Raw genomic sequence first — 16,687 nt, forward strand, 5'->3', positions numbered from 1 at the left:
CATAAGGCTAGTAATTCTTTCTGAAAAATTCATTTAAGGCCCTTAGTGGTTTATCTTTACTAACCTGTAAATTGTTAACTCTCAAATATTAAACCAGCAATAAACCAGAGCTTGCTTATCAATCACCATTTCCTCTTTTTATAGGAAACAGAAACGTTGGTTGCTGTTTTTTCTTTCCTCTCCCAAGTGTGATCAAATAAAGGGCTAACAGAAACACATGGGTAATGAATATGTAAATAAGAAAAAGCACACACAGCACAAACTCATTTTTTTCCCAGATATTTTTTGACCAATCCCTCAGCCTTGAGACAGGCTCTATCACAGATGTATGTTTGTGTGTGTATATATTGGAAAAACAGAAAAACAAGGTCAGCGCAAACACTTTTTGTAGGTATGACTATAAAACGAAATTTCGAGTTTGTCTTCATATTAAAAACGACACCAAGAAAAACTATATAAAATACATATACCCTTGGAACTAGGACCCCAAATCAGCAACGTCAGCAGACTGAGATGGGGTGAGTGGAGGAGCAAATGGAGATTTATCTTTAAAGGAGGATTAAAAAAAAAAAACACACAAAAAACCACTCGAACTCCGCGGTTTGCCCGGCGGGTGGGCGTGACTCACATTTTCAGATAATCTGAATAAAGGGGATTGTGTGTTCGCACCGGGCATCCCTTCCGGCTCCCGGCTCCGCGAGCCGCGCGGGCGCGCACCCCGGGCCCGCCGAGCGTCTGGCCGGCCGCCGCGGCAGGGCGGGCGCTGCTTGACCGGCGCGCGGTCAGGTGACCGGGGCGCCACGTTCCCGGAGCCCCGCCGGCGGTGGCCGCCTGCGCCGGGCCGGGCCGGGGCCGCGCCGGGGCGTAGCTCCCGGAACAAAGTTACCGGGCCGGCTGTGGCGGGGCGGGGGGCGGCTAGGGGGCGCGGGAGCGCCGGCGCGGCGCGGGCCGGCCGATCGGACCCGCTCGGCCTCCGCCTCCTTTTCCGGAGAGCGGGCCCCGGGGCGCCTGGCCGCCAGCTCGCTCCCAGGGGGGGCGGCAGCGCGGCTCGCACCCCACCCTCCCGCCTCCGCCTCCCGAGCTCCGCTCCAACAAAGGGGCAGGCCCGCGGCCGGCGGGAGGAGGAGCCGCAGGAGCGAGCCGCTCGCGCACAAAGTTGTGGAGTCGCCTGGCCTCCGAGGCGGGGAGCGGCCGGCCGCAGCCCGCCGCGGGCTTTCTCCCGCCGAGGGGCGAGGAGGAGCCTCGGGCTCCCGAAGCCTATTGGGGAATCACCGGGAGCCGTGCCCCCCCTTCCTTTGGATCATTTCTGCAGACGGAAAACTCTAGTGTTTGGCAAACTTGGTGCCTGCGCGCCGGTTCCAGGTTTGCACTTGGACTGTTTTGTTTTTGGCGGAACTACTGGGCAGGAAGATTGCACAAGTCAGGGGTTGTTTTTAATCGGGTATCAAAAAAAGAAATTTTTTTTTTCTTTCGGACCTTGTCTAGGTCTCCACACTTCATTTTTTTTTTTTTATACATCTCATCATATAACTCACGCTTGCACAACCTCCCCGCGGTTACTACGACCCAAATACATCCAGACGAACCCCTGGCCCGCGGGGCACGCGGCGGCCGGCAGGCGAGGCGGGCCCGCGGGTCACGGGAACAGGTAAGTCCATGCATTATTGAAGCTCCAGGCCGGGTAATGTGACAACAGCCCGGGGGAAGCGGGGCGTGGGCTGCGGGGAGGATGGACTTCTCTGCGCCTCCTGCGCCCCAGGATTAGCGTCTCGAACTCCTTCTCAAGACAGCCTAAGATGTAACCAACTTTTGGGTGCGCTTTCCTCGGAACCTGAGTTCAGCTCCCCACGGTGGGGGAGAGAATGCCAGAAACGTGGAGAGAGGAGGAGATCCTCGGGATCCGTATAGTAGCGAACGACCCAACAACCTCTCTCGACGGGTTCGGGGCTGTAGCTTGGCTCCAGCGAGCCTCCTCCCTGCCGGGATGTGAGTCGCGCATCCTTGCCTGGCGCGGTGAGAGGCCCCGAGCCAGTGATCTCCAAGAGGGGACGTGGCCTCCTAGGAGGGCCTGTCATACACGCCCCAGCCCCAGAAGGCGGGGCCCGGAGGGTGTCCGCAAGGACAGGGTGTCTGTGGTCGGCGGGCAGGGCAGCAGTTCCTAGCCGTCCGCCTGGCAGGAAACGTGTTCTACCTCCGGGCCGTTGCTGCTCCCGAGGGTGGGGCTCCGGACAGGACTCGGGGGAGCCCAGTCGGTGTGTGGTCCCGTGCAGTCGCCTTTTCTAGTTTTCCGGACTCTTGGCATCTCTTGCTGCAACTGGTAAGGTAGCTCATGCTCATGCCCACCTTTGGCCCCGGGTCCGAGGCTCTGGTCGCCGAAAGTCACTTACAAAACCAAAAGTACTAATTTTATGCGGTGCAACTATTAGAAGGCACGCTTTTAAAAGAGATTCCCCCACCCCCCCGCCCCCCTCAAGCCCCTGAAAGGAACTTGTTCTAGGGAAGGAGAAAACGTCCCCGACCTTCAAGAGCCAGGGGACCTGCCATTTGTTTTACAGTGAACTGGAGAGCCGGTTGTCTAACCTCGGTCTAAGGGCTCCGCTTTTTGGGATGTCCCGGGGAGAGCTTCCTCTTTCCCAGCCTCCAGGTCACCTGGGTCACCAGGGCCTCGCGGGTCACTTCCCCATGCTGCGCTTGGGAGGGTCAGTGCACGGGTTGCCGTGGCCGGAGCGCACGGAGTTCAGGGGAGCCCCGACTCAGCGGCCGGGCAGGGACCGCAGCCCGCGGCCTCTGGGACCTGCGGCAGCAGCCGCATCCCTTGCTTTGTAACTTGCACAGGCCTCAGGAAGTCGGGCCGGCCCCTCCCAGCTGGTTGCTGGTGGGCGTGGGGGATGCAGCCCGCGGATAGTGATGCGGGCCAGGCGAGAGCTGGAGGAATGCGGAGCTCGTGGGTGCTTCAGCCTCTAAAGCTCCCGGCGGCGAGAGCCAAGGTCTACGCGAAGTCGTACCCTGCCCCCTTTGGTTGTGTTTATGGGACCGATGAGACAGCTCTTTAACTCTCCTTTGGGTGTTTATACAGTTTATTGCCCCTGTAAACAGTATTAATCACTGTAGTATTAACCTTCTCTTGGAGCGCTTCCGAGAGTGAATGGCAGTTCTTGGCACTGGGCGGTGTCTTTCACTCTGAAGCAGATCTACAAACTCTTGCCCGCTCGGATTCGCTTTCCACTACCTCTAACTAGGTTTTGGTTCCCAGTGTAAATGAATGAATAGTTTTTGCCAAAGGAAGCATTGCATTTCCATCGTAATTGTACATTGTTGAACATACTTGTTCTTACATTTTTTAATTACCATATTATTTTTAAGTTAAAACTTTAGCTTTCCGTTTAAGGTCATCTATCCTTTCACCCTAGGTTGGTTTAATGCCACATTCTCATGGCTTTGGGTCCACATGACAGCCAGAAATGTTCTGAAGAAAATGTTGGTGAACTAGAGTTGAGTGTATTAATTTCCATGAGAAAGATCTGGCTAAACTTTGACACAGCAACCTAAAGCAGTGGTAACAATAAATTCCACTTGTAAAGGGCTTAAAGCTTCTAAAGCAATGTGTGGTTCATTTATTCTGGGTTTCTCACCTAGCTGGCTGTGGAAGATGGCCTTCCCTCTGTTGCATAGATATGGACTGGAGGGACACCTTGAGGCACATTGTTAGTGATAAAACTTTGCTTTTGTTTTCTGACAACCAATTATGAATTGTTGCAGTATTCAGATAATCAGGAGGTATCTTTTTGCCATATGTACTCAACGTGGAGTCCCCTGCCATTCATGCAACAAGTGGCAACCTGTAGCTATCCCTGTTTAAATGGTCTCATGTTCTCCCTCCTTCCTTCTCTCATCCTCTGTTCTGCTGTATCTTTGTAGTATGTAAGGAATTTTGATGATCAAAAAGAGAAAATTTGAGAAATAGAGTAAAAATATAGTAAAGAGATATGAATGTGCAAATGAATAAATTCCTGTGTAAATAGTTTCCTTTTCTCTTTTTTGAGTGGGAAAAGTCCTTGGGAGACATTGAAGTGAAGACCTTTGGCTCAGGCCAGTTATGAAGAAGAGCATTAGAAATACTTCTCAAGTTAGTTGCGTTTCAGTTAAGAGGATTTTGTTGGGCAAACTTGATTTTCCATAATAAAATTTTATACGCATTCTTCTGAACAAAGATGTTGGTTTTTGAATATAATAAAATACACTTAAGAATTCAGTAAATCACAGATATGTACTCCCAAAAGGGAACTTAATCACATAATAAATAATCCCTAAAGTTGTAATAGTAGTAGAGCAATATAAAAAATGAAAAAGTTTTATATTAAAAAAATTTGGCAGACTGATGATCTAATCCATACATTTGTTCCCACTGGAGAGGAAATTACTACTAAAGTTTTAGAAATCTGCCACAGTTTTCATCTGCCTCAAACTCCTTGACACTTAAAACCTTTTGCTAAGGTAATTTTGACTTCTTTATTATTAGAACACACTGTATTCCTGACTGGTCAGGAGAATAATATAATAATACGTATTACATATATCTATTATAAAATCATATCATGTGGTATTTCCTTGAATATTATATATCATAAAAGATAATATATAAACTACTGAATATTATATAAATACACAAAATGAAATGTAAAATAATACCATATGGTGTGTCCTTGAATTAGAGAATTGAATTGTCTAATCCTAGATACCAGTAAACACTGGTTCTGATATGTGTTGTAATATGTGAATTAATGTCCATTATTCATAGGTTAATATTTAGATATGTTGACTATTCTCAATTAAGTGATTAATTTATTTAATTGGCATTTGGGGTCTGCTTATGGGGCTCTTAAGATAGAGCCAAGTCGCTGAACTTAAAATTGAATTCTGATTCTGTCTGGGTTTTTGTGGCAGTGTGATCCAGAAAGTATTAGGGCAATACAGTACTTTAACTGATACTCTTAAAAAAAAAAAAAAAAAGTGGTATTTCAGGATAGAATCTTCAATTCTTTAAATTCTAAATATGCTTGTGACTAATCATTAAAGATTATTTTATTGAGTGATATCTACACTCAGTAGAATTCATATGATGTACCTTCTAGAATAAAATCTGTGTCAATGTTATAATATACAACCATCCAGGTTTATATCTAATTTAGACCATTCTTGAGATCAGACCTGTATGTCCAATTGCCTTATTGTTATTTCCACGTCATATCTCAGAGGCATCTCAAACTCACAATTCCAGACCACAGCCGTTATTTCTTCAACCAGTGGCTTATCCTCCAGTGCTCCCAGCTCAGTGAATGACTCATCCTCTACTCAATTGCCCAAAATTGGGCAAGTTATATTGTATCTTAGTATCCTGAACCTCTTACAACCAGCCAACCAGTTCTCAAATCCTACCGAACTTCTTTCTTTAATATCTAAATATCCCACATATCCACCCATTTCTTTCCATCTACCCTTGTTTAGACCACAATCATTTTCTGCTTGTAATATTGTGCCAGCAAGAATAAGAGACTAAACGCCCATATGGTCTTTAATTACATTCTTCACTTACGTTCTAGTGTTTGCTTCCCCAATATGTGTACATTTGTATATATGCATACATAGATATAGACCGATAGACATGTATAGATATATACTGTCCTGCATGAACTTAGGTTGAAGATGTTATCACACTACATTGCTAAGTATTTTATCATGTGTCTCCTACAATCAAAGACATATCCTTGCATAATGACAAAATCATTAACCAATATTAAAGAAGTTTAATACTGATACAATAATATTGTCTAATATACAGCCCAAATTCTGATTTTTCAAATTATCCTAAAATGTCTATTTTTAAAAACTCCGAATTCAGTCAAGGACTTATCTAATCAAATTCTTGATCCTTGAAGGCTTGACTCAAATGCCACTTCTTCAAGAAAGCCTTTTCTAATTGCCCAGGGCAGGTCAGAGTCCTATGCTGTATGATGATATCACTCTGTACTGTACTTGGTATGTTTGTAGTATATCAGAAATGATTCATTTTGTAATTAACTGTCTTGTGTCTATAAACTTCATAATGGTTGAGGCTGTGTTTTTGTTTTTTTTTTATAGTCATAGCCCCATTGCTCAGAAAAGTGCTTTACACATAGTAGGCACTGAATAAATATTTGCTGAATGAGTGGTTACTCTATATAACTGTATATGACTATATGTTAACTAACGTGTGTGTGTGTGTGTGTGTGTGTTTCAAGTCAATAACTTTCCGTTTTGTCTTTAGGTGTTAATGTCAAGCTCGACCATTATAGAAAACTGAAAGTCTTAAAAAAGAAGATTTACTAAAGTCTTTGGATTATATCCAACTCAGCAAAGATGGCCAAGTGTGGAGAACATGAGGCCAGGCCTGACGATGGGCAGAACGAGTTCAGTGACATCATTAAGTCCAGATCTGGTAGGTAATAGAAGCTTAAGAAAATGACAGATTTTTAGGTATACACTCCTATTAACATGTAGGGTTTTTTGACATGTTTTGTACTGTTCTTGTGAGACAAACTTCTTTTGAGAAACATAGTTCTAAAAATGAATATTAATATTATAAAAGATAATGTAATGTCTCTGAGTATCCTATCTTGATTTCTCCACACAATTTAATTTCATTGCTTGTTGCCTGGGGACTGCCTGGTAAAACTGCTATCTATGGTTGAATGCTTTTCATTTATAAGGTGACCCCCTTTAAACACAAAAATACAGCTGAGCATTTTTTTTTCTTTTCGGCCTATTTTACGAAGTTGAAGGGATTATATACTTAAAGTAGGAAGTACCATGGTTTCTGGCAGGGTGGATCTTCTTGAGTTTTGCTTCATTACCTTACATCCCTACCACCATCCCTTTTGGTGGCCAGGGTTAGGCCAGAGGGTGTTCCAACTTTGCTTCCATTTTTGAAACTTCTTATGAACCTTCTCAAGGTGTATTTTTAACCTCAGTAATCTAAGACAGACCAGTAATTTTCATATAAACATTTAAATTGGGGACCTAAGAATTCTTCTCCGCTCCTCACCCTTCAGTCTTTTTATACAACTAACTGAGTGCTTTTCTGGTCTAGCTGGTCAAACGAATCAACTGGGGAGTTTTTTCAAAATGCAGATGTACTGGGTTCTCTTCTAGACCGATTGAATAAAAATTTCTGTGTAGTTTTAAGAAGCTTTAAATATGATTCTGAGACAGGCTCTAAGGGGAGATATTTTTGAGCAGGCAGGGCCTTACTGAGCTTTGAAAATTACACAGAACTCTACCCTGGGTGTGAACACTATACTTAAGTAACTTTGAGAGTTACTTTGAGGTATAAAATTACAACTAGTGTCACTTTTAAAAACAAAAAAGGAACTTACAGCCTGTTTTGCTCTGTGAGCCATCTTTTTGTTAGGAGCTTATTTTTTATTATTTGAAATTGTAGATCTATGCACCAAAAATAAACTCTACATTAATAGAGATACGCATTTAAGATGTGCATTTCCCTCCATGATACTGATATTGTTTGATTGGTAAAGATTTTGGTTATCACAGTTTTGGCCCTAAATGTCTAGCTACTATTTTGTGGCTTGAAGAATCTTTTGGGGGTGTAGCTTAATATTTTATTTTAAAGAATGCTCAGAGGATGTTTTATTCCTCTAAACTTCTTTTTATTTTAAACGTTTTAGTAATATGAAGTACTATGTAGATATAAGGGATTATTAACATCTTCTTAAGAGTATAGAATGTATATTCAGAACTATGTAAATGTAACAGAAAAATGAGAGTGAGACATTTTAATGTAACAATGCTTGTTATGTTCTATGAATTGCAGGGAGGTATATTCTTAAATATACCTCCATTACAATAAGACCTTTGATATTTATGACTATGCATTTTAACCATGTCCATAAAAAAGTAATTATATAAGTTTAAAAATATTGGGTACATATAATATAATGAGTGCTCATAATTTCCAAACTATACTTTAAATTAAAAAGTATTTAAAAATGCAAGTTCTCATACACTATTGGGGGACAGTTGGACAGAAATTATCTCATATTTTTAACATATGCGTAACAATTGGCCCATTAACTCTATTTTTAGAGTTTTTCCCTAGGGAACAAACAGAATTGTACAAGCAAGAAGTCGATCACAGCATTTTTATAATAGAAAAAATTGGAAACACCATAAAAATCCAATATTCAGGATTGGTTAAGTCATAATTTCCCAAAGTATTTTGAAAGCACAAGTTCTAATGTGTAATTTAAAAAGGATGCCATAGACAACTAATTTTAGGAAATAGTGATTAACCTACTCTGTTTCTTTAGTGTGGGGCATCCGAGTAGATCATGTAGACTCTCAGTAGAGTTAATTAGGATATATCCATAAAGTAGAAGGTTATACTTTCATAAAAATGTTATTGATGTGTGTGTGTGTATATGCATAGGAATGTGTTCTTGACATTGTTAAGTGAAAAATATGTATAGTATGACCTCATTATGTGAATAATATTTTTTTTCAAAAAAATTTAGCAGGTTGTACACTAAAATGTTAACAGTAGTCATCTTGGCATTTTGGGATTATTATTTTTCTCATTTTGCTCATGTGTAGTTTCTAAAGTTCTTCAATGAGCCCATATTATATTAATTCTTATATTTCTAAAGATTCTCAAATTGCTTAGAATGTTTTAATGCCAAAGCTATGACTGTGACTTTTTTTTTGGTGGCACCTACTTCAAAACACATTGAAAAGTTAGCTGTTGCATAGCTGAGATATGAATCACATTCTTTTGGCTGGATTATGTTGCACAAGCCAGTAGATAAATTTGGATTCGCATGGGCCTATTAGTCCAAATCTTGCTTTCTGGAAGGCACAGTTTTGATTCTTTTAAGGTAAATACAGTAGTAATGTTTCATGGTATGCCAGACCGTACATATTGAAAAGGGACTTTTAGTTCAGATTAAATCAAAGGAATCATCTACGTATAATACATATTTTTAAAGATCCTCCTTGGACATGTTCTGTGCTGAAGTCGTTGAAATTTTGTTGTCTTAAAGGAATGTTTTCCTGGGAGAATTCTGATACTGATCTGTCCTTCTAGATTTCTTCCTTTTAGGGATTGGATATGGGGGAGAGGGCAAAGATTCAGGTGGGAAAAAGCTAATGTTGAGAGCATACTGATAAATTTCATTTTTTGGTTTATGAAGAGTCTTCTCTTCTCCCTTCTCTGTGAGTTTGGATGGGTTAAGAGCCTGGCATAATAAAAGTATTTGTGCATTTTATGTTAAGTTATTGGGATTGTTTATATTGCTCTTATTGACTATTAACTTGCTTTATGATGTATGTGAGGTTTAAAAAACTTTTAAGTCATTTCCACCATCTAAACATAAATATGAACTCATCAAGGGTAGTTGATGAAAGCTTCATCAATATATAAAGCCATACATTTCTTTATGTTGTAGTACATTTACCTCGGATTTGAGCGATTTTTAGTAAAGAACTTAAAAGAATATGACCTTGACTGACTAAGAGAATGGAGTGGGGTAAAAGGAGACCTTTATTCCCCTGTAAAGATACTGAAGTCAAATTTGTCATCAATGACTCCTCTTTGACAGCCTGAATTAGTGAGCTTCAGAAGGCTGAACCGGTTAGTATTTTGAGAGAAAGGTCCAAGAATAGATTTTTTAAAAAGTGAAATAGATTGCCAGTGGAGTCTGTGATGTATAAATTTCTGCTTGGAATATTTTAAACATGAAATGATAAAGTGTTTTGTGATGCATGTCAAGTCAAAGAATATGCTCATTGCTACTTCATTCTGTCAATGGCTAACACATGTTCAAACTAGTCATCTAGTAGAAGTCATCCATTCTGTTCTCAGTGCTGTTTGTAAGTTTTAACCCAGAGATCCCTAATGATGGTCGACGTCCAGGCTAAAGACCATGTGCCAACTGGCTACATGCGGGGAATTTGACAGTTTGGAGACTGGAATCACAGGCTCTCAGATGGGAAAGGGCCCTCGGTTGAATGAATTAGTCAGGTAGGTGCCATATTATTGCATGATTCAATACCTCCTTTAAAAGACCTTGGGCAGGAAGCCCTCTGAGTGTAACAATTTTATCATTTTTTCTTTCACCTTTTGTCTTCCTGTCTATTCCAGGGACCTAATTGCGGCGGGAATGTTAGAGGCTGTGTAACTTGGTCACACCTGTGAGGTGGTTACCTGGCCTCTGTTTGCACATCTCCAGTGATAGGTTCTCACTGGTGACGATGACGCCGATATGATGATAATTCTAGCATTTTATATTTATTGAACACAGACTGTGTGCAGATGTGGTGCTAAGAGTTTGATCCTCACAAGCACTTTTACAGTTGACAAATGCAAGCCGCACACAGAAGTAATTTGCCACACTGGCCTTGCTCCTGTTCCTCCAGAGGCCCAGTTGTGCCTCTCTTCAGGGCCTTTGCACATCCCTCATACTCTTGTCTTTGCTGGGCTCTTTCTGGTCATTTGGCTCTAGGCTTAAATGTCATCTCTGAGAGATCTTCCCACAAAGATCTTTTGAAAGTTTCTCTCCCAGTCACTCTTGAATGCATCACTATATTTAAGTTCCCTCTGTGTTCTCACCACTCTCCTGCACTTTTCTTGTTTTGTGTGTTTGTTAATGTTCTTCCCACTAGAGTGTAATTCCACAGGAGCAGGGACCAATTCATCCCTGGCACCAAGCCCAGTGCCTAGCTCATAGTAGGTGAGTGGTGACTGTTTATTCAGTGGAAAAGGCTCCAGAGCTAGACAGTGCCAGATCGGGGGTTGGAGCTCAGGTGCCATGACTCCAGAAACCCTGCATCGGACCTCTCATAGTGCAGAGTGTCTTGATTTACAAGGTGGCTTCTTCCGTTGCTGTCGTATGATTCTTCTTCATTTTGTGCCTAAATCTATTGCTTAGAAAGTTTTCGCAATATTAATTGGATTTATACTTCCCCTTGCCTCTTCCTTCATAGTTACCGAGGTTTGGGACCCTGGGCTCTGAGGTAGAGCTTCTCTAGGCCCTCAGTCGGCACTGTAACCTCTGCCAAAGGAGGGCCGATTGCAGGAGGCACCACCTGCTACTCTCAGACCTGTCCTGGCCTTCCCCGACTGTGCTCTGTCATTCTCTGTCAAGAGTTAGCAAACGATAAAATAGCAGAGGACAGGCAGTCCTCTGGGTGGAAGGTCGAGGAATTGCTAATCTGTTTCTGACATGAATTCCTTTTTCTCTTTTCCTCCAACTGCTGCTCAAGGGTTTTCACTGGCCGGTGAAAAAAGGTAGTGGATTTCAAATGCACTGGGATTTGGCACAATTTAAATCCTGGTCTGATGCCCAGATGGGTATCTGTGGGATTGAAAGAGTTGGTAAGAGGAGGGGCAAGGGGGAAGGAAGAAAAGAGAGGCCAGTGAAATAAAAATAAAATGAATTATTTAAGACGGAATATTATACCTGGTTACATTTACAGTAAGCCTCCTAAAAAGATGCTATATTTGCAGTAAAGTAAACTTGCTTAACAAGATTCAGTTTTATGAAAATTATGAGGAAGATTACCTTATTTGTTTATCTTTCAGAGGTTTTTCTTTTCTAAGGATAGTGGTTAAGGCAGTGGTCTGCTTCTCTTTTATTTAAAGAAATAGCTGTGAGGGGATTTTTCTGAAGAGCTTAAGGGACTGTGAAAACTTTTTTTTTTTCTCTCTCTGAAGCTTTGCTTGGCTGGAATACCTGTGCTTTGAAGGACGTCTTTGAGCAGGTTTGGTTTTTTCCATGAGCCCTGGGGATTTGTGGTGAGGGACAAATAACTGATGGAAATTCAACTCTGACACTAGTTGAGCAGCTCTTCTTGTAACGTGTGTTAACCTTATGCTGAAATGGTGCAATCATAGAAAAGTTTTCTGTATCAATGTGATTCTCAGGACTTGTTACTATGGTTATGAAAGCTTTCTGATCCATTTACAATCAGAAAACGCGAATTGCTGAGATTGTTCTAAGCAGTGGAAGTACATTCATTATATAGACAGAATGGAAAACTCAATTTTATTGAACTTTGTGTGTGAGCAGAGCTTTGAACTAGTTGTTGATGTATTGATCTTCTAGGACAAGGGAACATATAAGTTCATCGAAGCGGTTGTAAATATTAGTTAAAATTTAGTTGCGAAAGGGCACTGAGGTGGTTTCAGATGTATTGGCTAGGGTTTTTTTTTTTTTTCCTCTGTAAGCTGTGTGTAGAGGCAGAGATATTTGCTATATTATTATATTTTTATATGCTTTAATTGTACCATAAATACGCAATTCAGTATTTGAAACATGAATCAGTGTGAATTTTTAAGTACATTTATATTCATTCTCAGAACGAGGGTCTATGAATGGAGAAATCCAGTCCAGATCCAGCCATTTCAGTCTTGCTCCTCTGCCCCTGGACTCACCCACATCAGCTGCTGGAGGCTTCCGTGCAGTCTTTGAACAACCAAATACCCGAAGTTTATTTATATCTTGTGAGGCTTTTCTATCAGAAGCTTGTACTTCTGGCCTAGTTAATAAGAGGAATTGTTTGTGTGTGCTCATTTGGCAGCTAAGGTTAAAGTTTGGGGTGATACAGCCTCACATTGATTTTGGAAACTCAATTTCTTAAAAAAAAAAAAATCAATTCTGTCTATCACGGCCATTGAATTCAAAGTGTAAAGTATGAGAATAGCATTTCGTAGGTGAATATTTTCAAGTGAACTTCTTTTTGACATGTTGATGCCTAGCTAGTTATGATTTCTGTCCAGTTCAATAATTTTAGCATTTAATTATGTAACACATTTTTTCAAAGAACTGAAAAACACATAATCACATTTCTGATGTAGCAGGGGAACCCAATAAAAAGTCTCACTTTGTGCTTCTAAAGTGCCACAACTTTGCAATAAATACAGCTAACGTAGTTGAAAACATATTATCTGTTTAGTTTTAAGGCTTGTGAATTGCTTTCATTCCATTTTCTAATTAAGAATTTGGTATGATCTTTATGTGGAGAAAGAAGACTGGGCATGAGAATGGTGTAGGTTGAGGTTGATACTAATTGATTGGTTCTCTTGCCCTTTATAGGCTGTGTGACGTCAGCTTTAAATCACTAATTACATAGCTGTATGCAATATGCTTTTTATTTTGAAAGTCAGATTTGGGGCTCATCCCATATGGGGTTCTTAACTCAGGCCGTATGTCAAAACCGCCCTTTGGGATTCCGATTCAGTCATGTGGGTAGGGTCTCGGCATCTGGAGTATTAACCAGCTCCACGGGTTATTCTGTTTAGCGCCTTTGATTTATAGACAAAGGAGGCAGGTTTAAGACTCCTGGAATGAAAGAGAAAGTGGTCTGTGTGTTTCAGAGGAACAAGGAAAGCTCTAGTCAAATGCTGAAGACTGTTTCTACTTATAAACACTTCTCTTTAAACAAAAAAGGTAACGGATATCTTGGCATTGGACAGGTTTTTCTTTTGTCTTATGTTTTGAAGAGTTTGGATTGTGCTGAACGAAGGCAAAATAATGGGAGGTGGGTTGGGAAAGTGATGAAACTCGTTGGTATATTTCTTATTGTGGCCCATCGAACTGGAAGACCACGCCAGAATATTCAGCAGTGAAATATTTCTTTATTGAGCTCCTCAGTTTTCCTCTCATTATATTTAACCTCTTCTTGGTGTGACCTAAAGTCATATCCTGAATTTCTTCAGGGAGTAAGTACCCTGATCAATTCATCCCCAAAACTTGCTGTGTACATTTTCTAAGAAATTATTTCCAAGATGGATGTGTTTTTTGACTCATGGTGGGGAAAAAACCCTCACAGTCATCCTTCATGCTAGTTTTCATTTTTTTTCCTTTTTTAGTTGTTATGATTTATTCTTATAATGGAATACTTTGTAATTAAAAACGACTAGTCCTTTCTGTGTTGATACTTAATGATTTCTAAGTATGCTATAAAGTAAAAAATATAAACAATAACATTTACTAGTTTTCTGCTTCAAGGTTTGAGAAAAATATTACATAGGTATTTACCTCCCTGTTTTTGTAATTTGACTAGGCGACGTCTAGTACTTATATTTACTATAGCTGTATTTCCTTTCGATATAAAATAATTTGCCTATCATTCTTTTACAATTGGCAAATTGTAAAAGATGAATAATGATTTTTACGTCAGTGAAAAACCAGAATTTTAGTGACTTATGTATCATCATAGCAAGTTCTCCAAAGATCTATAAATCTGGGGTCGTCCTTACATTTATTTAACCAAACTAAACCAAACATCAAACTCTGAATCTCTTCTAGCCCTTCAGTTATATGCAATATAATGTCTGAGCTCTAATCTTTAACTTCTTCAAAGGTATAGGAAATGATCTTCATTTCTTTATTGATGAAAAAAGCTTCTGCGTGGTTGGAGGTATGTAATTGCTTCTCCATATGTCATTGTGTGGAATTTGGGGTCACATCTCAGAGTTTAATGGTGCAGTTTTAAGATTGAGGCTTAAAAGGGATGAGCCTGGTAAGGCCTGTGTGGGATGGTAATTTCTACTTGCACAGAGATCTTTGTGTAGAGGTTGGCCATGTGGAAATGTGGGTAAGTTTTAACGAACTACTTAGGAGGAAGCCTTTTTATCTTTATTTGAAACAAACAGACCACAAAATAAAAGCAGTAAAATTTACTCCAAAAATAGACTTAAAAACAAAATTTGGTTTTAAGTTGTAAATGACTCATTTTTCAAAGTGAGTTGCTGTATTGCCAGTTTTAAAATTATATTTTTTCAAAAATCGAGATATAATTGACACATGACAAATGTTTCAGGTGTGCAACATAATAAATAATTTGATATTTACATGTTGCAAAATGATCATCATGGTAAGTCTAGTTAACATCTGTCACCATAGTTACCAAAATTTATATAAGATTTAATCTTTTAGCAACTTTCAAACATGCAAAAACAGTATTAATAACTATAGCTATGCTGTGTGTTACATCCCCGTGACTTATTTATAACTGGAAGTTTGCACCTTTTGACCACCTTCACCCGTTTGCTCACCCCTCACCCCCAGCCTCTGGCAACCACCAGGCTGTTCTCTGTATCTGTGAGTTCAATCTTTTTAGATTTCCCATATAAATGAGATCATATGTTACTTATCTTTCTTTGACTTATTTCACTTAGTATAATGCCCTCGAGGTCCATTCATGTTGTTGTAAATGGCAAGATTCCCTCTTTTTTTAGGGCTAAATAATATTCCGTGTGTGCGTGCATGGGTGCGCGTGTGCGTGCGCACCTCACATTTTCTTTATCCATCATGGATGGACTCTTAGGTTGCTTCTCATGTCTTGGCAATTGTAAATAATGCTGCAGTGAACATGACAGTGGATGTATCTTTTTGCGTTGTTTTCATTTTCTTTGGAAGTGGACTTTCTGGGTCATAGGGAAGTTCTGTTTTTAAGTTTTTGAAGAACCATATCATACCGTTTTCCGTAGTAGCCACACCATTTTACATTCCCACCGAGTGCACAAAGCCTCTCTTTTCTCTGAGTTCTCACCAATGCTTGTTGTCTTTTTGATAATAGCTATTCTACAGGTGTGAGGTGTTTTCCAATTTTGACTTTGATTTGCATTTTCTTGGTGATTAGCAGTGTTGAGCTCCCTTTTATGTACCTGCTCACCATCTGTATGTCTTTGGAAAAATGCCCGTTTAGATCCTCTGCCCATTTATGAATCAGATTGTTTTTCTTTTTTCTATCGAGTTGTATTAACTTTTCATGTATTTTGGAGGAGGTCGACATGATATGACAGCCAGGCGACCCTCAAGCTGGACCAAGGCAATCAGAGGTTCCTTTTCCCTGTCCTTGGAATGTGTGTTCTATGTGCTGTTCTCATACTGGGAGCCACTTCAAGGATGCAGCCTTGAAAGAGTGATGTGTTGTTGAGCCCGTCTAGATTGTACATGTGAGTGAAACCGGTTAAGGACTCTATATAAAGTCTTAAAACCTGGGGGACAGGTGTGGCGGGCCACCTGTCACCTCATCTGGAGGGGTCTGCCTCTTTCATTGGTGCCTCCTTGCCCTGCCATGTACAAGGACCAGTTTTGAATTCTACTTGGGCAACTCCCTAGGTTGTGGAGCATCGTGACCCCTTATCAGATTTATGATTCACAACATACTGTCTTTTAAAATTTAAAACACAAATATTGACTCAGAGCTAGGAGAATGAATCTGAGTCTTATTTGGTGTTGAAGGCTCTTGGCTTTACCCAAAAGCTACCTTCTGGGGGCCTCTTGAATAAAATTCCATGTGTGCTCTTAATTTATGCTGTTACCCTATGCAGTTTCTTCATGGGTATTTAGAAAATGTCATAATGTAATATGTAAAGATACTTACTTTTGTGTTTTTACATGTGGTTTCAGTGGCCAGTTCTATAACATGTAACATATCAGACCCTTAATCATGTATTAAGTCCCATTTTAATATCATGTGTATACAAAAAAAAATCAGAGTGCCTTGAATTATTTTAACTTACACGTGCTTTTCCAAGAGATGTAACCCGTTCCAAGTTAGAGGCATGTTGCTATTTGGAGAACACACACATATGCTTGCCTTCTCTTAGGCTAGCCTTAGTGAGCAT

General features: G+C 40.5%; 1 protein-coding gene across 3 annotated transcripts in view; it reads left to right on the forward strand.

Moving 5' to 3' along the window:
- The first annotated feature begins 1,515 nt into the window (after nt 1-1,515).
- The window catches only part of UTRN (utrophin), a 446,823-nt gene continuing 431,651 nt past the window's right edge, over nt 1,516-16,687 (forward strand). For 2 of the 3 annotated variants that reach the window (XM_036222314.1, XM_036222327.1), the window contains exons 1-2: nt 1,516-1,648; nt 6,305-6,475. In XM_036222314.1, coding sequence (XP_036078207.1) covers nt 6,397-6,475 — 79 coding nt within the window. In that variant the 5' untranslated portion in view covers nt 1,516-1,648; nt 6,305-6,396. Of the gene's footprint in view, nt 1,649-2,207; nt 2,318-6,304; nt 6,476-16,687 lie in introns of those variants that run through there. The other variant, XM_036222319.1, reaches the window with a different exon arrangement.

The sequence above is a fragment of the Rousettus aegyptiacus genome, unplaced genomic scaffold, assembly GCF_014176215.1.
Source record: "Rousettus aegyptiacus isolate mRouAeg1 unplaced genomic scaffold, mRouAeg1.p scaffold_m13_p_1, whole genome shotgun sequence".
In the NCBI taxonomy this organism is placed as follows: domain Eukaryota; kingdom Metazoa; phylum Chordata; class Mammalia; order Chiroptera; family Pteropodidae; genus Rousettus; species Rousettus aegyptiacus.